Below are 22,941 nucleotides of genomic sequence, written 5' to 3'. Positions count from 1 at the left end.
CATGAAGGCGTCACTGACACCTGCCACATGGAGAACACAGAGGGATCAGACTGACTCCAGATGGCTGGAGGGTTATCATTGCCAAAAGGGGTCTGATTCGTTCATGAGAAGCCACAGGGAGTTCGATTTCCGCTCAGTGTCAGGAAAAACCGTACAGCTCTTAGAATAGTCCAAGTACAAACTCAGGAACCGTCTGCTGAAGACACTGCCAACAGAATGGAAACACCACTTGGGGGAGGAGCTGGGCCAAGTCATCTTTACAAGGTCCTTTCTAGCCCAAGAGTCCCTGAAAACAGATTACAGTAGAGACTCCCAGCTCAGCTATTACTCCTGCTGCCCGATTTCTTAAAGGATATCTACTTTGGACCCATGTGAATGTTCAGTGTTAGCTGAAGAAAGCCCACGCAGTGACATCACACCTGGCCCATGTTCCCCTCCACATGGCTCTGTGTTGCCTTGCAGTCTGCTCAGCAAATGTTTGTTTTTTGCAAGGCACGTCCTCCTTCCTCCCGCAATTCAGACATGAGTTCCTCTGACAAATGCCTCCCCGGAGGTCACATCCAGACACTTGATGAGGGAGGTGGGAGGGAGGATGTGGGCTCTGTCATCAGGCCTGCAGCCAGGCAGAGATGTCTGCTTTCCACTGCGCTCACGGATATGTGCCTGCCGGCTCAGTCCCTAAAACCCAATAACAAGTACAATTTTGAAGTAACAGTGTACCATTTTTCATTTATGCTTATTATTGTTTGTAGCGATTTTCCTGAAATTGAAGCAGTTTCCTAGGGTGGGTTTCCATGGTAACTGAATAGCTGTCCAGACTGGCTCCCTGCAGATGTTTCTGAAATGGTCCCTTTTCTCTTCCCGGGGTACCTTGCTGATTTGATGAAATTAGAGCAAGTCAGGGCCAGGCCTGCCCACTGTTGAAAGTTACAAGCAACCAGAGGGGCAGTCGGCTCTGGCGTGGGCAGCCCATTTGCTTTCCACATGCTCTGTTCCTGCCAGCATCCCACACATATGCATGAAGAATAGCAAATTGCAAGCCTGGAGATTTATTAAGCACTCTTTCCCCAAAGACACAGGAAGGAACACTTTGGTATGTTGATCACCAGCATTCCCTGATGTGAGTGCCTTCCCTGTGCTGGCTTCAAACTCAGGACATCTAGGATCTAATCCTGGCTCTGGCCCCAATTCACTTGGGTGATTTAGGAAAAGACACACTTAACTTCCATGTTCCTGATGTCTCCTTTTGTAAGTGAATAATAATCTACATCATTCTAGGTCACTTCTAATCAAATGAGGTGCACATGTGAAAGTGCTCCTAAAAGTCTTCAGTGCAACATCAGAGAAGGCAGAACAACGTATAAACCTCTAGTCTCCAGTCCCATACCCGTGACAGACATTGCTAATCAATCACAGAACTTTTTCTCACCGAGCACACACGTGACCTTTAGATGTTCTTTACCATGGTGCAACATCAGGGGAACCACTACCTGTTGGTCTAAGTCAACTTGGCATTTATGTAAGGGATTTGCCATAAAAATAATAGAGAGTGACGGAGACACATCAGTTGTCTCAGCCTTCATGAACTCTGGAGGTGGGTGCATTCTTGGAGAACTATCCAGAGAAAAAAATGTGAAGGGGAACTGATACCCATCCAGACCCCCATGCAATCAGTCATTGCCAAGGCAGGTTCCCAAGGAGTGCATCCTGGCCTTGCCACACCACGGTGGTTCTCTGAGGACATCAGCCTCTGATAGGTGCAAGGAGAGGAGAGGCACCCCTCCCCTGAGAGCACAGCCACCCACAGCCTGGGCCAGGAGAGCTCTGGGTCCCTCGGTGAGCTGTGTGGGTGCCAGCTTCAGCCTTACAGTCCTTAGGGCAGGATCGTCAAACACCAGGGGGGCCAGCCTCAGGGCCTCTCCCTAGGTCTGTGTGCATGGGGACAGGAACTTTGAGGACAGGCCAGAGAAAGCTTCTGGGAGTGGAAGGTGATTGCTTTTAGGAGGCAGGGTCCTGGCATTTCTAAGAAAATGAACTTTGGCCCCGAAGCAGGTTCTCTATTCTCCAGGTCCTGCCACCCTCCCTGCCCTGGATGTGATGGGAGGCATTTCCATGGTTCAGGCTCCACCCTGGGCTCAGCTCAGGCTTTTCTACCCAACAGGCAGGAAAGAGACACCAGCTTAGCGGTGCTTTGCCAGGGAAGAGTCTCCACTGTGCCTCAGCAGTGCCCCAGAAGTGTCTGTGCCGTCAAACCCCAGCCCTGCAGGCGGCCACCTCCACTAGGCTCACGGAGGGCCAGGTTGCTTCAGGAGCCTTCAGGTGCAGAAAGAAAATGCCATGCTCTCTGCAGATGGAAATTCCCAGTGAAAGGGGCGCCTGGGTGGCGCAGTCGGTTAAGCGTCCGACTTCAGCCAGGTCACGATCTTGCGGTCCGTGAGTTCGAGCCCCGCGTCAGGCTCTGGGCTGATGGCTCAGAGCCTGGAGCCTGTTTCCGATTCTGTGTCTCCCTCTCTCTCTGCCCCTCCCCCGTTCATGCTCTGTCTCTCTCTGTCCCAAAAATAAATAAAAACGTTGAAAAAAAAAAAAGAAATTCCCAGTGAAATCTCAGGAGCAGATCCTAACAGTCTTTGCCAGCTAGGTCTCAGCCTCCCCACCAGGTAGCCAGAAACCCTACTCACTCAGTCTGGGCGTTCAGCACTTAACTTACAGGCAGAAGAATCTCATTACGGAGGGGAAGCCTGAACTCAACTTGCCTGCTCTGAGGAAACATGAGAAAGGAAGCAGAGGAGTTGGCCCCCAGGTGACAGTGTTTTTCAGAAGGGCTCCATGGGCTTGGTGGAGAGGAATCCGAGGTGCCTACACCCCTCTCTCTCTGAGCCTCTCTCTGCCCTGCCACCTCTCAGGAGTCCTTCTGCATCTCCGAGGGAACAAGGATGCCTGGGGAAGGCAAGGAACCCAGGAGGGACTAATGGAATGGTCAAGTCACTGAGAGCCCTCCCAGGAGGACCATGAGGTCCCCTGACTTTAATGGTGGGAGGGTCACTAGCCTCAGCCACAGGCTGACTCATTCTCCTTGCCCACCTCTTGCTTGAGCCAGGAGTGTGGATGCTTTGATGCAGCCTGTCTCACTGCAAGAGACAGCTCAAGAGCGTCGGCCAGGAGTGGACAGGCATGCTGCATCCCCGCACCTGTGTCTGTGGGCGGCCCCCACCCTGCTGTCCCAAGGACAGGCTCTGGGTTTCCTCGCACCTCTCTGGCCAGGCTTCCCTGCTCCTCACTGGCTCTTGCCCGTGGTCATGCTTTCTTCTTAGGCCAGAGTTCCAGGCTCTCATTGCCCCGTCTCCCCAGAACGCTTTCCTCCTTGGGCACCCCAGCAGCAAGGGGGGAAACTGCCCTAAATGAACTTTGGCTCCTGTGATGTAATTCCTGGGGATGTAATTTCTGAAGCAGTCCTGGCCAGGTGATCCAGCCTCTTCTGTCTCCAGATGCCCCTGGAAAGACAGGAAGACAGCGTTTCTGTCGTCCATTACCCCAATGAGAGTGGGGCAGTGAATTATTTCTCTGCATTCATTCCCTCTCGCTCCCAGCATGGGGTTTGCTGCCTCGTTTCTCAAGTGGGCTTGAGGGATCAGGGGCATGGCCATAGTGTGGCCAGCTCAAGAGACTCTGGCCCCTCTTTCCCCACGCTGGGGCTTGCCGCACCTGCCCTAAGTCCCTGGAAGCTCCCCACCACCATTCCTGTGCTCCCTCAGGGGAGGCCTGAGTCAGCCAGGACCAGAGCTCCACCCTGCCCGCCCCGAGGTTCTGGGTTAGGCCTTTTGCAGGTGCTGTGGGAATCCTACAACAAGCTCTGCTGTCTGAGGCCAGACAGGTGGAACTCTGGATGCACAGAGCTCCTGCCATCCTCCTCCCCTGACTGGCCCCATCCCCAATCCTGGAGGGCAAGACTAGACTGGAGAGGTGACACATCTAAGACCGACAGATAGCCCTGCCATCCCTTGAGTTCTGAAAGCCTTAGAGATTACTTCCCCTCACTGGCTCAGTTTTCTCTTGTCTCAAATGGGGATAATAATTCAGGCCCTTGTGACCTCAAAGGGAAGATTTTAGGGCTCAGATAGGCTGAGTGCTGTGAAAAGGTAAGTCAGCACCAGGCATTTTTGTCATCATTCATGTGGAGGATGTGATAGCAAATGGCCTAAGGCTGAGCTCCACCTGTGACCAGACTGCTTGACTTCCTGCTGTGGGACAAGGGTCATTGGCCCAGATTCCCTTGGGCTGCCTGGTGGCCCATGGTGCCAGCAGGGTGCTGAGAAGGTAGGGAGGGGATGCTGGGCAAGGACCCGGGGCCTCAGAGCTCCCTGTAGTTTTCCTCTGAAGCTGTGTGGCTGGGGTTTTTTCTTTTTATGTTTCTATTTATTTTTGAGAGAAAGAGAGAGAACGAGCATGAGCAGGGGAGGGACAGAGAGAGAGGAAGACACAGAATTCAAAGCAGGCTCCAGGCTCCGAACTGTTAGCACAGAGCCCAACGCAGGGCTCAAACTCAACAAACCGGGAGATCATGACCTGAACTGAAGTCAGTCAGACACTCAAGCGATTGAGCCACCCAGGCGCCCCTGGCTGGGATGGTCTTTAAGCCCCAGTGTCAGAGCCAGCTCATGTCTAGAGGTTGGAACACAGCCTTCAAGGCTAAGTGACCTGGACTTGAGTCCTACTTTGCCTATATTCACTATTCCTCCATGATCAAGTCCTTCAACCTCTCAGAACCTCAGTGCCCTCATCTGTAAAGTGGTAATCACAATGCCAAGCACCTAGGTCTCTCGTTAGAATTAGGTTAGGGGCACCTGGGTAGCTCAGTGGGTTAAGCATCTGACTTCGGCTCAGGTCATGATCTCGCAGTTCATAAGTTCGAGCCCCATGTTGGGCTCTGTGCTGACAGCTCAGAGCCTGGAGCCTACTTCAGATTCTGTGTCTCTCTGAGCCCCTCCCCTGCTCACACTCTCTCTCTCTCTCAAAATAATAAACTTAAAAAAAATTTTTTTTTTAAGAATTAGGTTAAATAATTGTGTAAGTGAATGGCCCAGTGGTTGGGGTTACTTTTACCTTTTTCACTGTGAAGCACAGCTCCCAGGCCAAGTTCAGATGCTCTTTGTTTGCAGAGGGAAGTAGAGCCAAGAGCCAAGTTCCAGAGATTCTTTGTAGCAGAGCCTCTCTGTCCTTCCTGAGCCCATCAGGCGAGTCTGGCCAAGGCAGAGATGTGCAGGACCCGGGCCCCAAGTGCCCTGTGCCTGGGACAAGGGTATACACAGTGCAAGACCACGCTGACCTTAGCCGAGAGCAAGGAATGCCTGCTCAGTAGGCAGGAGTCTGAGTTGAGGGTGAGAACAGTTTCACAGCTGGGCTCTTCAGCTAAACGGGCATGATGTGAGGCTGCTGGGAGGAGCAGCAGGGAAGACCAGGTTCTAGGGAGGCCCTGCTTGGCTTTCCACTATGGGCTCTGTTGTGGTCAGGCAGGTTCAGCCTCTGCTTCCTGACTTTCAGGAGGAAAGGTGTCCTGAGCAGCTGAAAAGTGAAACCCAGTGCCTGGCCCTCTGAAGGTTCCCTGCTCTGAATGAGGCTGGCAAACACACAGATGAGCAGGTTTTCTGGTTCCTGGGGCCTGATGCCTCAGGGTCCAGGACACTCCACCTGCTCTAGGCTTCTCCCTCCTTGTTGGCTTCCTGAGCTGTGGCAGGTGGCTTTGAGAATGCAGGCAGCCTGAAGGAACCGGAAGGCCCGGAAGTCTTGTGCTGGGTGTGCAGAGACCCTGAGTTCTCTCACACACATACAGTCCCTCTTCACAGTCAGCTTCTGCCCTACCAGCTCCGGTAGACAGGAACATTGCTCTGTTTGGCAGGAAAGTTCAGCAGGAACGTCTTGTTGGCCATTTGACCTCCTCCTGCTGTGGTTTTATTGCGAGTTTTCTCTCCCTCATCCCTTCCCAATACTACCTGAGGTCTGCATTCCCTGGTGGAAAAGTAGAGTGGACGGGGAGGGAGAAGGGAGTTCCAAAGGCTCACTGTGTGGGGAGGTGGGAGGGCAAGGCCAGCATGGGCCTCACTGGGGTTCAGGCCTGTGTCCACCCACCTCATTCCTGGGCTGACACAGCCCCCAGACCACACGACGCACCCTCAGCCCTGGTTCAGAGACCTGCGAGAGGGTGAAGGCAGGTTCCCCTGGCTCTGGCTCAGGACTTTTGGAAAATCTTGGGCTTCACTGTGGTCTCCTGAAGTCCTCACCAACCCTGACGAGGAAGTGGAAGGGATGCCTTCTGTCAGGCTGTCATAGACTCAGGTCAGAACAATAGTTAAGCACTGTCGGCTTAATTTCGCTCCAGAATCGATGGTCTGAAAGACTCATCGTGTCTGGAGGGTGCAGCAGGGTCCAGCCTTCCCCTTGTCCAGTATGCCAGCACCCACCCCTCCTGCCCAGAGAGGGGAGCTTCTGAAATGGCACCACCCCACTCACTGCCCACCACAGGGTATTCACTTTGAGAACATGAAGTCCAGGCTCCTGACCTGGCCCTGAGGGCCTAGCTGTGCTCCTGGGTAGGCAGAGCCTCCAGCCGGCCCAGAACCTGAAACCAGCCCAGAATGTGGGAGGAGGAAAGGCCCAGCCCCCTGCCTAGGGACAGGGCTGGCAAGGGAGCCCCCCAGGACGTGATGGGCCTTCTCATCAAGCCAGTGTTTATCTCTGAGCCTGGCCCTGGCCTTGTGAAGACAACCCCCACCGAGAGGCCCACCGAGAGGCTGAGCCTAGAGGCCCACGGTTTTCCTGGACATCTCACCTCTGTGAGGGTGAGGGACAGGAGGAGGAAGGCAGGCCTGGGTTCTGCCACAGGAGCATGGCCACCTCTGCTACTCCCGAAGACCCCCACCTTGCTGGGCTCCAAGTGAATCGGTGGAGCTTGTCAATCAGGTGCTGGGTGGAGTCTAGAAGGATTTGTGCCCCTTCTCCTAAAGGGGAGGGAGGACCAGCCCCTGGGGCCTTGGAGCTGCCCCAGGTGCAGGAGGGATGTGGTGATATGTGGGCTCTGTTCTCAGCCTGGAGAGACAGCTCATTCCCAGTCTGGTTGGACAGGTTGAGGCTGACACACCTGGGAGGACCTGGGGCCTGCTGGGAGGTGGGGGGTGGGGTGGCTGAGCTGGAGCTGGAATGTGGGCCGACCCCCTCCCCCCCCACACACACACCACAGGGTGTGTCAGCCTCAGGGTGGGTGGAGGGAGCAGCCTCAGAGGTGACCCCACCCCAGGCTCCTCCCTGCAGCCCTAGGGTCCCCTTGAAGAGGGCTCCTGGGACCAGGAGGCTCTAGCACCTCTAGCTACTTCCCTGCTTCCCAGCTGGAAAGGCTGTTACAGAATCCCAGGAATGTGCCTTGAGCTCAGAAAGAAAATTCCCAAAATAACTTCTATAAATACTTGAGGGTAGGGACAGGGAGGGAGCTATCAGCCTGGCCTGCAGCTGGCCTAGCTGTAGGGGCTGCTTCCCAGGGCAGGCCTTCCCTAGAAGAAGAAAGACACGCACACGCACACGCACACACACACACGCACGCGCGCGCGCGCACACACACACACACACACACACACACACAGTCAGGACCTTCCTGCTGCCCCTCCCTTCTGGGGGACAGTGTCAGGCACTGAATTAATGGGGTGAGATGCAGTAGCAATTCTGAAAAAGGAAGTTGGGGGCCCTTCTTTCCCTTCTTCCCCATCCCAGGCCCAGGCCCATGTACCCCCCCCCCCCCCCCCGCCAGAGAACCTAGTCTTCCAACAGGGAGGGTCCCCCTTAGAGAGCCCCTCAGGCTACCTGTCCTTGTGGCCTAAACAGGGCAGTAAGCATGCACACTGCCTATGGTGTACCTGGCTCCAAGCCTGGGACATTTCTTTTGAGCTGCCATCCTGTGAGGAATAGCAAAGCAGGCAGGAGCCAAGGACCCTGTCCCTCCCAGCCTAAGAAGGGGGCAGGGCAGGGATCCCACACCAGAGCCCACAGTAATGGAGCACAGTCTCAAGGTGATGGTGTGGCCAGGAGATGCTGACCTCGGGGAAGGCTTCCTCGGGGAGCAGGCTCCTCGGTGGTTGAGATGAGGCCAGATGCTGCCTCGTCTCTGAGGTCCAGGAAGGGAGGGAAGAAAGAATGGATGGAGTTGGGAATTTCTGGGAACTTCCCCCATAGCCCTGCCTTCCCTGAGCGACTGTAACCTGGTCCCTCCCACAGGCGTAGTGCTCAACTGCCATAACATTGCTTGCTAACTGCTACGGGTGGCGGCTATGACATCTCCCAGGTGAGGGTCAGAGGCTGAGTCACCAACAGGTCTGGTTTCTCTTGGCACAGGTGCCCCCTGGCCAGAGTCAGGTAAGAGTCACCAGGGACATTTGGATGGAACTGTATTCCCACCATCTCCCTGGAGACCTATTCTCTGGTCAGCTGGGGTGGGGGTGCCAGGAGGGCGATGGAGGGCCCTTGGCACAGCACCAGGCTGGGGGCAGAGCAGGTGAGACCTCACGTCTCCCCAAGGCAGGCTCTGCCCAGTTGTCAGGCAGCAAACAGCTCTGAGTTGCTACCAAACATGAACAGGCTGGTGTCTCAGGCAGGTGGCAGCAGATCCTGTTACAGGCCCTGGGCCTCGGGGCCCCAGCCTGACCCCAGCCCGGTGTCTCCTTTCAGGCTCTGAGGTCAGCACCCCAGGGTGTGGGGGACGTGATCCAACCCCACCCCAGTCCCCAGTCTTCACCCACAGAGAGCCTTGCCTTCTAGAGGAACCACTTCCTACTACTCCTCACTCAGGCAGGACCCTCTGTGCATCCTGGGGACCCTTCCGTTTGCTGTCTGCCCACCGTGCGCCCTGACTACATGATTTCAAACTCATCACTGCAGAACCTGCACGGTTACCCACTGGGAAACACTGTTCTGTTCCCTGGGTGCAGATGAGGAAACCACAGCTCAGAGAAAATGGGCCACTTGCCCACGGTCACTGTGCTTGTCAGTGGCAAAGCTGGGATTCCAGCCCAGCCGAGGTCTTCGGGCTGAGGAGCCCTGGCTTTTTCCTCTACACGAAACATGCAGAGGAGCCTTCTGCAAACTTCCTAACTGAGAGTCAAACCAGGAGAGAGAGAGAGAGAGAAACACACACACACACCCTGTTCAGCCTGCAGGGACGTCTGGCCCCTTTCCAAACACCCACACACTTCTTGAGATCAGGGGTTTTTGAACTCCATTTTAGCAGTGGAGCCCTCTTGTCAAACAAAATCTCACATGGAAGCTCAGTATAGAAATCTTGTGTAAGATCACTGCAGCCCCGCCGTCTCTCTGGGAGGCTCTGCCGGCCCTCCCCATCTGTCCTCTTGCTCCTCCAGGGGCAGCACTCACAGGGCTCAAACCTTCCGTTTTTGGTGCTTAATTTGGGTGTCTGGCAGCCTGTCGTCTCGCCTTCCTTCCCTCCTCCCTGTGGGCTCTGTTCCATCGTGAGCTGCTCAGGGTCCAGCTCCCAGGCCATGCGGGCAGCGCAGCTTGGCCTGGAGCCCTGCTAGCCAGACTGGGCACTGCCCTCTGGTCCCAGGCAGCCCTGAGTCAGCATGGCTCCCATGTGGCTCTGCCCTGCCGCAGCTCCCCTGTCCTCCACCCCATCCGTGTGGTTCGCTGCAGACAGCTTCACCCTGGGTTGAAAAGGCACTGTGAATATGGCTCCCCGTTGCTTTCCTGGCCCCTGGCCACAGGACCACCACCAGCTAGCGCCTCTGGAGAGGAAGAGGCTTTTCCTAGGGCTTCCTGAGCACCATCTTTCACTCTTGCCTAATTGGTCGTGTTCCAAGCTCTCAGAGGACTTTATGAAGTCAGGCATGTGCATCTTCCCCAGTGGGTCTCCATAGCAACAGGGCCTAACTCTGGGGAGCGTGGTGAAGAGGAAAATGTTCCAGCTAAAAATGTACACGGCCATCAGTGGGCGAGCACCCAAGAGGGGGCTCCAGGCACATAGAAGGCAGCTTCCCTCCCCCACCCCAGCCTCCGTCTGTCCAGGAAGTCAGTGTTAGGCTTTACCTCAAATCTCTGAATGAGAGGAGGGCCCCCTGTGCTGCCACCCCGTGCCTCTGAGGGCTGGAACACAGATCAGTGGGATGGCACAAAGCAGCCTTTCTGGGACTGGAGGCTGCAGGGGGTTCTGGCCACCCCCCTACTCACCACCCTATCTCCCACCTCCGGGCACCCTCCCCAATATGAGTGGAAGAGGACATAGAAGGGACGGGGCGCCAGTTTCACTTCCCAAATGTTTATGACGATTCCTGTCACTTCCTCTCTGCCACGGGGGTTGTTGAAGACAAACAGCAGCACCAAGCTTCCTAGCCACCCCTGATCCATCTCCCCAGAGCCTCTCCTACCTGGCATCTGCCCTCCTGTGACCCTCACCTGTCAGGCCATCTGGGGACCCCGATGTCCCAGGAAGACCACTGCTGATGCAGGCAGAGGAGCTGCCCCCACCTACCTATAAGCTTAAAGTTGTAGAGTCTGAAACCCATGGCACACATCCCTCAGGAGGAAGGGTCCCACCACGTGCAGCAGCAAGGCCTCAGGGTAACACACCCATTTGAGAGCTCACACATGCCAGACACTGTCCAGGTGCTTTATATAGACTGACTCCTGTAAACTTGACAAACCTAGAGGTGGATATTGTGGTCTTTCCCATTTACAGATGAGGAAACTGAGGACCAGAGAGAGGTAACTTGCCAGGATCCCCAGCTATAATGGGGAGATGCAAAGCCAGGTCTGCTGACTTGAAAGCTCATCCTTGGGGCCAGAAGGGACAGCACTCTCACAGCGGGTGATCTGGGAAGCAGGGCTGGGGCGGGGACGGTAGGATTTGCATGGGTAACAAGAACGGTCACTTGATGGTTCCCAAGCCTGAGACTCAGAGCCCTGCCCTGATGGCCAGGATGCCCCTGCTCCAGGATGCCCTTCACTAACCTCACCCTGTGCTTGCTCCCCAGGGTCTGATGCTGAGTCGGCTGGGCCACAAGAGTCTGGCCCAGAAGGTGCTGCGGGACGCCGTGGAGAGGCAGAGCACCTGCCACGAGGCCTGGCAGGGTCTGGGCGAGGTGCTGCAGGCCCAGGGCCAGAGCGAGGCCGCCGTCGACTGCTTCCTCACTGCCCTCGAGCTGGAGGCCAGCAGCCCAGTGCTGCCCTTCTCCATCATCCCCAGAGAGCTGTGACATTGCACAGCAGCAGCAGGGTGGGAGGGGGCTGCCCTAAGGAGTGGGGGGCAGGCAGATGCAGGCAGGCAGCAGGGAGTACAGGGCAGGGGTGATGTGGGACCTCAGAAAAATACATCTCTAGGGAACACTTCTGCAGGCTGCAGCCCTACTTCTCCTCGCCTCCCCCACTCCAGCCCTGCTTTCCTTCCAGGGACAGCTGGGTCCGGGAGCTGCTCTTCTGGAGCTGGGTGGACCAGATTTGCATCAAAAGCAAATTCTTTGCTCCTTGGGATTCAGACCGACATTGTGGCGTTTATGAGCAAGGAAGTAGCTGGGAAGCCACATCAGCATGGGGGCATCTCTAAATGTGTTTGTGCATCATCTAAATGTGCAGTAAGGGTCTGGGTCTCTTAGGTACTTCCCGCCCCCCACTGTCTAGAAGCCCCCATACTATACCTACCACCCTCCACATCCCTGACCCTAGATTTTCCAGTGACTGCACAGGTATTAGCCTTGAACTTCAGCTCCCTGTTCTCCAACACCAAAGATGAGCGCCACAAGCTGCCCTCTGACTAGGCCACGAGGGTTTTCCCCTGTTCCTGACTCAGTGCCTCGAGAGATGGTATGCTTGGACCCTAAGTGACTTACAGAGATAGTGACCAGACTTGCTTCCCAAGAGCACAGGTTGGGGAGCCTTACAGCTGAACTTTACCTCCACCTGTGCCTCTGTGCCCAGGGAGCCCCAGGGTCCTGGTCTCAGCCCCAGTCTCACCACAGGGTTTCAGGTAATTCTCAGGTCTTGCCCAGAGCAGTCTGGGCTTGAAGATTCTGCTGGCAAATGGGAAGAAGTTAGGATCTCTGGGTCCCTCTCCCAGGTTTGAGTAATTGGAGGATGCCCAGCTTTGCCCCTCTTTGCCCTGTGAGGCCAGTTGGGCCCCACTGCTCTTCCCCTCTGCTGCCAAGTGCCTTTTGGGCCTCTGGTGCCTGACCAGGGGCACCGAGCACCATCCCTAACTCCACTTCCATTTCTGCCATACTCACCTTTCTGGGAATATTCCCCCAATGGCCCCCCTAGGCTCTAGATCCTAGGATACAAACATGGCAGCTGGACCCAGTTCTTCCTAATACTTTGCATCAACATGCTCCTTCAAGCCTTAAGTTTCTGGGCTATGGGTACAATGCAGAACCCTCTGAGACAATGGTATGAAGAAGGGCAGTCTCTAGGACTGACCCCAGCACATCTCACCACCCACAGCCCATTGCCACTTCAGGCTTTTATGGGTGACCCGACCCCCACCCCCATCCTGCCCGTCAACCTGGCCATTTGGCTCCCCCTGCCTGGGGCCCAGTGGGGACTGTGGAGACCAGAGGAGGGGACAGAGCAGATCCTTGTCAGCAGGGGACCTGGGGCTGGGGGATTGGGTATCTTCCCTGTCAATTCCCCTAGCCCTGCTGTATGATGCTCTTGGAATTCTCCCCCAAGAAGTCAGCCCCTCCAGCCTATCAGGGAATTCCTTTTTTCTCTGCACTTTGGGTTTTAGTTTTAAAGCTCCGTCTGGTACGTCTCTTTCATCTTAAGATGAGAGTGTGTGGACAGACTGGGCAAGGGCCGCCCTGGTTTGACATTGCCGAGTCTGCTCCTCAGTGGGAGACCTGTCCTCCTCACCTCACTGGCTCAGTACTGCACACCCCCAGGGGCCTTCCAGAGAGGGCCTGCCCCTCCTGGCCTTCCCACTCCGTAAGGAGCACTGCAGAGGACACCGGATCCTTCACCGTTTGGTTGAAGGATCTCTGTCTCGATGTGCGCATGTATAAATATAATATATGTGTGTGTGTGTGTGTGTGTGTGTGTGTGTGATAGAGATCTATTTTTATCTGAAATTCTATTAGGAAAAAAACTAAACAGAAAAAGCAAATGCTATTGATTTGCCTCAGGGTGCCCAAAGATTGGTAGTCAGTTATTGGTAATAGGAAAGGCACCAAATGCATTTTGGCTTGCAGCATTCCTCTGGAGAAGCCTCAGAGGGCTGGGCCAAGCTGCTGGCAGTTTGAAATAAAGGTCTTGGATAAAGAGACCCTTGAAAGGGACACAGCGTGTTCATTACATCCAACAGGTATCCTAGAACAGGCCTTGAGTGCCTAGTGAAGGGGGAGTATGGCATGGAGGAGAGAAGTCTGAGAGGTCACCAGGACAGGCCACACTAGTGGGAGGGGTGCGGGGGAGGGAGGGGCGCAGGAAGAGACTTTGGTTTGAGCAGGTGAGAGCAGAGAGGGCTAGGGAGGTGCTGAAACCTGGAGGTGGGTGGAAGGAAGCAGAGGGGGGTCCAGGCGGCCTGCCACCTGTAACTCAGGTGGGCCTGAGCCCCCTGCTAACTCTCTAGCGCCCAGCTGGGAGAGACCAGGGCCAGACTGGTCATCCGAACAAGAGAGCATGCCCTGCGGGCACTGCTGGTGGGGCATCTCCAGCACCTGGAGGAGAAGCACCAAGAGAGGGCTGCGTGGTGAGGATCCTGGCTGCATGCATCCTGGTCCGCCACCTGCGCTATGAAGTCCATACCAGTATGCTCCTAAAACGTGTTACACCCACTTCTAATAGACTACATACACGTTATAAACATGCATCAAAGTTTTGGAGGATGACGTAAGTTTGCACAGAAGCTCTATTTTCTTCACGTGCCCCAAGAGATCAACTGATGCACCCCCAGGACTGCAGCCACCTACTCTCAAGAGACCTGCCCTGGAGTCTTCCCCTAGAACTTGGCCTACACAAGAACTTCCCACTCCTGTGGCCTCACAGCAGTCTGGCCTCTGCTCCCAACCTCAGCCCTACGCTTGGGGTGTGGTTTTGCTGTTCCAGAGAGGAACGGCCTTTTTTGGAGCTGGTGGGTGCCAGCTTTCACTTTAATACTTTAGGAAACAGTCTTCAGTGATTTAACAATTAGTATCAGATTATTTATTTCCCACCCTCACCCCCAGCTGAAGGACCCTGGTGAGCATTAAAATGTTGCCTGAGGCCATAGGTGGTGTCACATTGTCTGCCAGCCCTGGAGAAAGGTCTAGAAAGCTCATCTTACCAAGAAGAGAATGGAGGGAGAGGAGACCTTCCTATTCCTGACACAAGCTGACATTAGTTGGTCAGATGTTGGAAAGTCAGGCAGTAGTGGAGACCCAGGCATTTCCTGACCCCTGGGTCCCGTCAGCAGACCCCCTGTTCACATACAAACCCCGTGTCCACATACAAACTTGGTGCCAGAACAAGGGCTGGAGTCTGGGGAAAAGACTCAGGGTTGCACGGTCGCCCCGTGGACCTCCAACACCCCCACCACACTCTAGGACACAGCCCTTCAGTATTAATAGTGTTTATCTACAGGCATAAATATGAATGGAATTTCAGCCACCAACACCCAGACTCTTTTCTGATACCAAAGTGCTCATTGTTGCATTTGCTCCCCCACGGGGCGCTCAGATGTCATCACCATGCAAATATTTCTCAGCCTTGGGAAGCTTCCAACTAAACAAACCTCCCCCAGCCCATGCTGCCAGCTCTTGATGGCAACCCATAATCAGGGAGCCTCACACATAAGCGACCTGTGGTACCAACCCCCATGACACTGATCTGAAGGATTATGGAGGCTGGGAAGGCTGTGACAGGGAGAGTATCCTGCTCTCTGCCCCCTGCAAGAAATTTCTTGGAATTTTTATCAGTCTCTTCCAGTTGCAAAGGACAGAGACCCATTGGAGGTGGCTCCAGGAATGACTCCCACACAGGTGCCCTAGGGCAGTGACTGCAGTGCATGGACCTGGGGCCAAAGGAGCTGCAGTCTGGCTTCTCTGATGGAGTCAGCATCCAGCCCGGACTCAAAGGCACTGCTCTACTACTAACTGGCTGCTTTCTTGGAATCAAAGTGGCAGCAACTATCCTAATGTTTTCTCTGCACGAAACAAAGTGTATAAGGTATAAGTGTTATAAGGCACTTTACTTGTCACATTGCTCCTTTGGTAGTCGAAAGCCTTGGGAGGTGGGTCTTGTCCTCATGAAAGGTGGAGAGGTTATGGTGCCTGAGAACCTAGGTCCTGGCCTACAGAGCCAGCATTCTTTCCACCGCCTTCTGAAGACACTACACAGCACCAGCTCACTGGCCCTTGAGAGAGAGACACAGAAGTGCCCATCACTGCGGCAGCAGGATGGCCCCTCTGGGATCCATAGAAACATGCATCACAGGGACTGCAGCGTCACAGGGGATGACACACAGGTACAGGGGTACCTTGTGTGCCCAGAAGCTGGCAGCTTCACTCCACTGGCTGGAGGCTTGGGCCCCAGCTTCAGTGAGGAGGAATAAAGGATCCTCAGTACTGCCTGCTGCTCTCACCCCTTCTGTAGCCAGAGAGGACACTCCTTAAGTGAAAGCCACTCAAGAAACTGGAAGGTCCCCAACTAGCAAAGAGGTTCAGATACCAGGCAGCCCAGAAACATGACAGGCTCACCACAGGAGCTGTGTGTTGGGCCATGTGACCGCACTTCCCTGCCTGCCAGCTGACTGGACCATGGGTGGGTTCCACAACCAAAGCTCCTCCTCTGTGGACTGGCCCACAGCCTGTGACATGGCTGAGCCCCCCTATGCAGGGGGTCCCCAGACTGAGGGTGACTGTCCCTGCTCTCCTGGTCTCACTCACTCTCTCCCACTCTCACTCTCTTCCTCCCTTAATTGTCCCTTTGGAATTTGGCAAGAAGTTGGTCACTGTGGACCTCTTTTTAAAAACATGTCTTATTTATTTTCTTCTGACCCATCTGAGCACATATAAATCATGCCCATTTACCCCTTAATACTGCAGTGTGTTTGCAAAGAACAAAGGTCATTGTCTGACATAACCACAGGCACGGTTAACAAATGAGGGGATTTGACTCTGACACAGTATTTTATCTACTCTCCCATCCATATGCCAGTTCGTCATTCGTGTTCTTTGTAGCAGTGTTTCCCTCCAGCCCAAGACCACATACTCCACTTGGTTGTCACATCTCTTTAGTTTCCCTTTGCCTCTCTTTGTCTTTTGTGACGCAGACATTGATAAAGGCTTGCAGAGGCTCTGTCCTCTGCAATATGAGTGTGGGACCAAAGAAGAGGGAAGTAGCTGGTGGTGGCAGCAGAAGAAAGCAGCAGAAACCATGGGGCAGAGAGAAGGGATGGCAGCTGGTTGACAGGCGCAGGAAGTTAGGAGCAAAAACGAAGAGCAGGTGAATCTTCATAAAGACAGAGGTCTCAGATCAAAAAAACCAGATGCCCACTCTCAAAGGGGCAAAAAGATGATGGAGGCACTAGAAATCCATTCTATCCAACCTTTCCAGCTCCTGCAGCCTGACTCTGAGGTCAAGACTCCCCATCTGTAACTGTGATGTCAACTGCTTTGGCTCAGGCTCAGAGGAAGAGTCCGTTACGTGTTCTCCCACACTCCAGTCTTATGCCCACAGCTCACTACCCCACCCCCTAACAAGGCCCAGGGCTTAGTGGCTGTGGGTTGTTCCCCATCCCTGAGAACACCCCACCAAGGGTGTAGGGGCTTTGGCAGCCCGGCCCAGTGCACGCCGGGGGTGAACCCACAGAGGCTAGACGGGGCTGGGCTGATGCAGGGCACTCTCCTGCATGCAGACAGCTTCTCTTCTCACCTGGGAGCAACATTCCCCCAGGGCCCTTGCCTTCTTTCGTTCCTCCACCTTCCTTCTTCTTCCTCCTATGCATTTGTCTACCAGGTCTCCTGTAGCCTCAAAGGCCCATGCCCTCCCAGGTCTACTTCACCCCTACAGGTCTCTTCCCAGAATTCCTGCTGGGGCTCACTCCATGCCCCTCATTTTCCAGAACCCAATTCCCACACTTCTCAGAAGTATCTCTCCCTCCTTCCCGACTACCACCTCCCACCACCCACATTACGAGACCCTTATGTTTTTTCAGAACACCCAGGCCAGCATAGCCCCTCTGGATTATGCTTCCTGAGTGCAGCCCCCACATCCCACACACATAGGCTCAGCAACACCTACACGTGACCTCATGAATGGGACATTAGCTGGGCCCTAGGGAGGCTCTCCTGCCACTGGGAGACTTGGAGCACAAATGTGGAGCAAGGCCACTTTGCTCTACCCACCGGTTGACCTTAGCCTTCCCTCTCACCCAACCCACATGCCACTCCAGTGCTCTGCCCTGGGAGTGTCTAAGGCAGAGGCTCTGCAGAGGGGGTCACAGCCCTCCTGAGTCTAATATGGCTGCTCAAGAGCCTGCAGTTGGTCCCAAGCCATTTTATTTTCTTAATAAAGCTACACATGTATTTAATCCTACTCTAGAAATTATTACAGAAATATGCATCTTCTCTATTTAGGATCTCATCTACACTGTAGACATGTGGGTCATTAGACACAACTCTCCAGAAGCTTCATTTTCTTGTTTTTTAAGTTTATTTATTTTTAGAGAGAGAGAGAGCATGTGCAGGAGGGGCACAGAGAGAAGGAGAGAGAGAGAGAATCCTAAGTAGGCTCCACACTGTCAGTGCAGAACCCAATGCAGGGCTCAAACTCATGAAACCTGAGATCATGACCTAAGCCGAAACCAAGAGTAAGGCACTTAACCCACTGAGCCACCCAGGCATCCCTAGAAGCTTCATTTTCATTTCCATGTAAGTTATTTAAGATAGGGGCACTTTTACTACACCTGAAGCTAATATAACACTATATGTTAACTATACTAGACTTAAAACAAATAATAATAACAATAAAAGATAGGGTGCTTTTAAAATCCTGGAATAACATGGCCACCGGAAATTTATCTGGAGCCATAAGTACCATTTGTAAAATATCAGGGAGGATCCCCCTCTGCCCAGCCCCACTTCCCACAATGCAACTTTTAACACATCTACCCCTTAAGTGATCTAGAGAGAGCTTGTTTATAATGTCTAACACCTGCAAACTTAAGATCAACCCTCCAAGAATGATTTCTAAATCAGCACTCAATTTCTTTTTTTTTTTTTTTAATGTTTATTTTTTGAGAGAGAGAGAGCATGAGCGGGGGAGGGACTCAATTTATTTACCCCCTCTTTTTAAAAACCTGGGACACGTGGGTGGCTCAGTCAGTTAAGAGTCCAACTCTTGATTTTGGCCCAGGTCATGATCTCACAGTTCATGGGTTCAAGCCCCGCATCAGGCTGTGCACTGATGGTGTGGAGCCTGCCTTGGATTCTCTCTCTCTCTCTCTCTCTCTCTCTCTGCCCCTTGCCCACTTACATGTGCATGCTCTCTCTCTCTCACACAATAAATAAATAAACTTCAAAAAAAAAAAACCCAACAACTTATTTCATCAGGTGATTTCTGTCAGCACCCAACACCAGCAAGGACTGAGGTTATTCAGGCTACCAGCCATTCCCTAAATAATTCCTTGTGTTTCAAAATAATCAAAGGAACCTCCAGAACATATTTTCTATAAAGCTTTTGCATTTCCTACAGGATAATTGTGTACCTTGGAGCACATCTAGTACTCAGTGAGCATCTACTATGTGGTAACACTGCTAGGCATTGGGAAATTCACTGAGGCCCCAACTCTATGATCCCGAAGCCCACAATCCAATAGTGGACGCAGGCCAGTATCTGGGAACTGCTGGGGCATTTTTGAGAAACACCCAACCAGCCTCAGGAAGATGGGGGAGGGTGCTTGAAGTTAGCACACCAAGGGTGCGGGTGGGGAGTAGTGTTCCTGGCAGAGGATGCCCCACTCCCTATCCCAGCTATGCTGTGTGGAGGTATGAATAATGTCCCATCCTGTGAAAGTGTTCTCCTACATGTTTTTTTTTTTTTTAAGTCTATTTATTTAAGCAATCTCTACACTCAACATGGGGCTCAAACTCACAACCTCAAGATCAAGAGCTGCGTGATCTACTGACTGAGCCAGCCAGGCTCCCCTGTTCTCATACATGGTAAAGGGACTCTGCAAACATGATTAAGTTAAGGGCCCTAAGATGGGGGGGATCTTCTGGATTATCCAGGTGAGCCTGATATAGTCACAGGGATCCTTACAAGAGGAAAGCAGGAGGGTCAGGAGCAGATATGATAGGAACAGGGTTTTGGAGCGATTTGAGGAAGAGACCATGAGCAAAGGACAGTGGATGGTCTCTAGAAGCTGAAAAAGAAAAGGAAACACACTTTCCTCCAGAGCTGCTCGAAGGAGCTTCCTTCTGGAACCTCCTGCCAACACCTTGACTTAGCCCAGTGGGACTGGTTTGGAGACTTCTCGCCTCCAGAACTAGCAGATAATGAATTTGTGTTGTGTGAAGCAACAAAGTCTATGGAAATTTGTTATAGCAGCCACGGGAACTAATATAGACGGTTTGGTTAAAGCTACCCCAGACACACGGTTGGGCACAGGAGTTCAGGGTTATGTGCAGTGTAGCCCCCATGTCCAACCTGGGAGGGGCTGGGGATTAGAAGCCTAAACAGGTGTGGCCCTGCCTGGCATGTTTCCAAGTGTCCCCTCTTGCCCTGTTAAATACGGGAATCTCTAGCAACTTCCTTTCTCCTCGATGGCCCTCAGTTGCCAGGCATGACTGCTAAGCTCAAGGACTTCAGAAAGAGGATGAGGAAGCAACGGCCAGCCCTCATCAAGCCCTGAGCTCCATGTGTGACCCACACATCTCTCAGCATGCTGTCTTCCTGTCCCACCCTGCCCCTAACCTGGGCCACTCAGTTCCACAGGGGTGAACTAAATGAAATGCCTTGTCAATCCCTGCCTCCTGTCCCGTCTAACCCACTCTAGTGAACAGAGATGGGGTGTCAGTGGGCCTGAGCCTGCCTTCCTGCCTAGGGTTCTCAGATACTAAGCCACACTCCCACCCAAAGCAGCCACACTGCTACCTCCCCTGATTCTGGCTGGGCCCCTCTGAGCCCCTACCTCTCTCCAGAAGGGTGACACTTTTCTCTGGGCACTGATTTGGCCAATGGTGTGGTTAATAAGACCATGAGGAGCACCCACTGGGAGATGATTCTCCACGTGTCCACCCCCTGGGCCTCCCCTCTCTGGCTACCTCTCCTTCCCAACATCTATGTCCCATCTCTCTCCCCATCCTTGCTCACTCACCACCCCCGACCTCCCAGCCTCCATGGGTCCAGGCTTGGCTCCTCTTGCCATCCAGGCTTGCCTTCTTTTCTAGGGAGGCTTGTGGATAAGCCTGGGCAGGCTCTGGGACTCTGGCACTGGCCCTCACAAGCCCACCCAGCCCCTGCAGGCCTGAATCTAGAGCCCAAACCCCACCCTTTAGGCCTGTAGGCTCTGCCTGCCTGCAGCCCTGCCATTGGCCAAAACCAAAGGTCTCTGAGGAGCCCAGCCAAGGGTCCGGCTGGTGAGAAGGGCCTGGGTTCCAGGCTGCTATGGTTCATTCTCCCCAGAACAATTCTACCTAGTAACACTCCAGGTTCTAGGTTCATCCAGACAAACCAGCCCTGTGCTGTTCTCTTCCCTTAGGCCTCAGCCAGATGCTAACATGGGTCAATCTCTTCATAGCTGGGAAGTGACTCTTAGCACAAGGACCCTGTCTTCTTCAACCTCTGGGGTTGGGAAAATTATGTGTGCCCCACAGAATTATTGGTGACAGGTGCCTTTACACCATCTTGACAGGAGTCCTCAACCTGGGCTGCTCATCAGAATTACCTAGGGTGGGGGAAGTATTTTTTAAAAATACTGGGCCTGAGTCCTACCCCCAGAGAGTTTAATGTGATCTGTCGGGGAGCTGCCCGACACCAAGATTTTTAAAGGTTCCCCAGGGGATTCAAAAATGCAGCTTAGGGGGTGTTTGGGTGGCTCAGTCAGTTAAGCATCCAACTTCGGCTCAGGTCATGATCTCGCAGTCCATGAGTTTGAGCCCCCTGTGGGACTCTGCACTGACAGCTCAGAGCCTGGAGCCTGCTTCGGATTCTGTGTCTCCCTCTCTCTCTGCCCCTCCCCCGCTTGTGCTCTGTTTCTCTCTGTCTCTCAAAAATAAACAAACATTGAAAAAACATCTTTTTTAAAAAATAAATAAAATAAAATTCAGTTTAGAACCCCTGATTCTGAACTTACAGATTGTGAACTATGTTTTCAAGATAATAGGGCTTTCAAAGTAATCCCAGGCATGGGGACCCGAATCCAGGCAGCTCTGTGCTGCACTGAGGTCACTGGCATCAAGCAGGTGAGAGATGACACTGGAGGCAGGCCTGGCACCGAAGTGATGTGGGGCCCTTGGCTCCAGGTCTGGAAGGTGTCCCCTGTAGGTCCAGAGGGCAATGGGGGTGTGGATGGGGGTGAGGAAGAAAGGAAAAAAAGGGAGGAGGAGGAGGACAAGCTGTCCCCATCAGTGCGGTGACTTCTGACATGCATGCTCTGACTTAATGGAGAGAGAATGTCACATGGAAACAGCAAAAGATATTTGCAGCCAAGAAGAGCCATGCCCTCTGGTTGAAGCCAAATTCAGAGAGCAGTTGGGGGCAGGTGGGTGGGTGGGTGGAGAGAGGAACAGAGGATGGTCAATGGAGCTAGGACAGGGACCTGGAGAAGCAGTGTCACAGCAGTCGTTGGGGAAGGGAGGAGGCACTTAGGATACACAGCATGGTCCCTTCCATCTGCCGCGCTCTATGGCTTTTCTAAGCCCTTCTGGACATGTCACTTGATGCACACAACAATCCTTGCTGCTAGGTGGTAAAATCCCAACCTCAGAGCTCAAGCTCAAAGTCAACCCAATCTCTCCATCTTGGAAAGAACAGAAGGAGGCTCTGCTCTTCAATTATTGTCTCAGTTTTGGGCTTGTGGCAGGAAAAAGCCACCCAGAATTCCTCTGGTCTCTTTGGGAAAGCTTCTCCCTACTGGTATGAAATACTATACAAAATACTGGAATGTGCCAAAGAGAAGCGGTAAAACATTGCTCTTCTCACCACCTCATTCCCACCAGCCCCTCTGCTAATATCTAGGGCAGAGTCACTGTCACATTGTCCAAAACCACAAAGGAGGATGAGGGCTGCTTTACAGGCAGATGGCAAGACTGGTAAGGAAGGCAGGGGCTGAGGTGGTCCCAGCTCCAGAAAGACAGACAGACAGTCATAGGAGCCAAAGGCAAAGCTAAGTGAATGGAAATGAAACACAAGGGTGTCCAGATGGCCCTGCAGAAAGTTCTCCAGTGGTTCTATCTCCAGGTGAAGTCTCCGTAAGCCTCTCCAATCCCCTTCCTGCAGGCTGGTGAAGACATCCTCCCCTTCTTATTCTGAAAAGGTCTTCAATCTCTTCTAGAATCCAAAGAGCTGTCCTCCATTCCAATTATATGCACATACCACACAAATGGGACCCTCAGCTCTGTCTGCACCAAGGGGCTAGGCCCTCTTGACCACAGCTGAAGGGCCCAGGAGTAAAGCCCCGATCCACGCTGGCCAACTGGCGTCTCTCTCCTGGGAACCTGATGCTGGAACCAAGAGGGGCTGCTTACATTCTTTTAGGGTGTTGGCTTAGGAAATGATGTGAGGAGAGCCTGAGGTAGCCACATTAGACCCTATACACGTGAAGAGGCAGTAAAGGTTGGCTTCTCGAGGGAGAAGAAGCAGGCCTGAGAGAGAAGCACTGGGGAGACACAGGGAAGCAGTTCCTGCCAGCCCCTGGTTCATGCTCTTGTCAGAGAGATACTCCTACGTACTTACAATCTCCCTTTCCCCTTGCTGGTAGGAGAG

The 22,941-nt window shown here is 53.5% G+C and overlaps 2 protein-coding genes across 4 annotated transcripts in view; one reads left to right on the top strand and one right to left on the bottom strand.

The window, feature by feature from the left end:
• The window catches only part of TTC7A (tetratricopeptide repeat domain 7A), a 120,970-nt gene extending 107,670 nt beyond the window's left edge, over nt 1–13,300 (top strand). For both annotated transcript variants that reach the window (XM_086701155.1, XM_086701154.1), the window contains one exon: nt 11,022–13,300. In XM_086701155.1, coding sequence (XP_086557281.1) covers nt 11,022–11,243 — 222 coding nt within the window. In that variant the 3' untranslated portion in view covers nt 11,244–13,300. The remainder of the gene's footprint in view (nt 1–11,021) is intronic.
• STPG4 (sperm-tail PG-rich repeat containing 4) overlaps nt 1–22,941 on the bottom strand; it is a 118,162-nt gene that overhangs the window by 46,080 nt on the left and 49,141 nt on the right. The window lies entirely within an intron of this gene.

Source organism: Puma concolor, chromosome A3, assembly GCF_028749965.1.
Source record: "Puma concolor isolate L17-30 chromosome A3, mPumCon1.1.hap2, whole genome shotgun sequence".
Lineage (NCBI taxonomy): Eukaryota > Metazoa > Chordata > Mammalia > Carnivora > Felidae > Puma > Puma concolor.
This window is presented reverse-complemented; position numbering and strand designations above follow the sequence as displayed.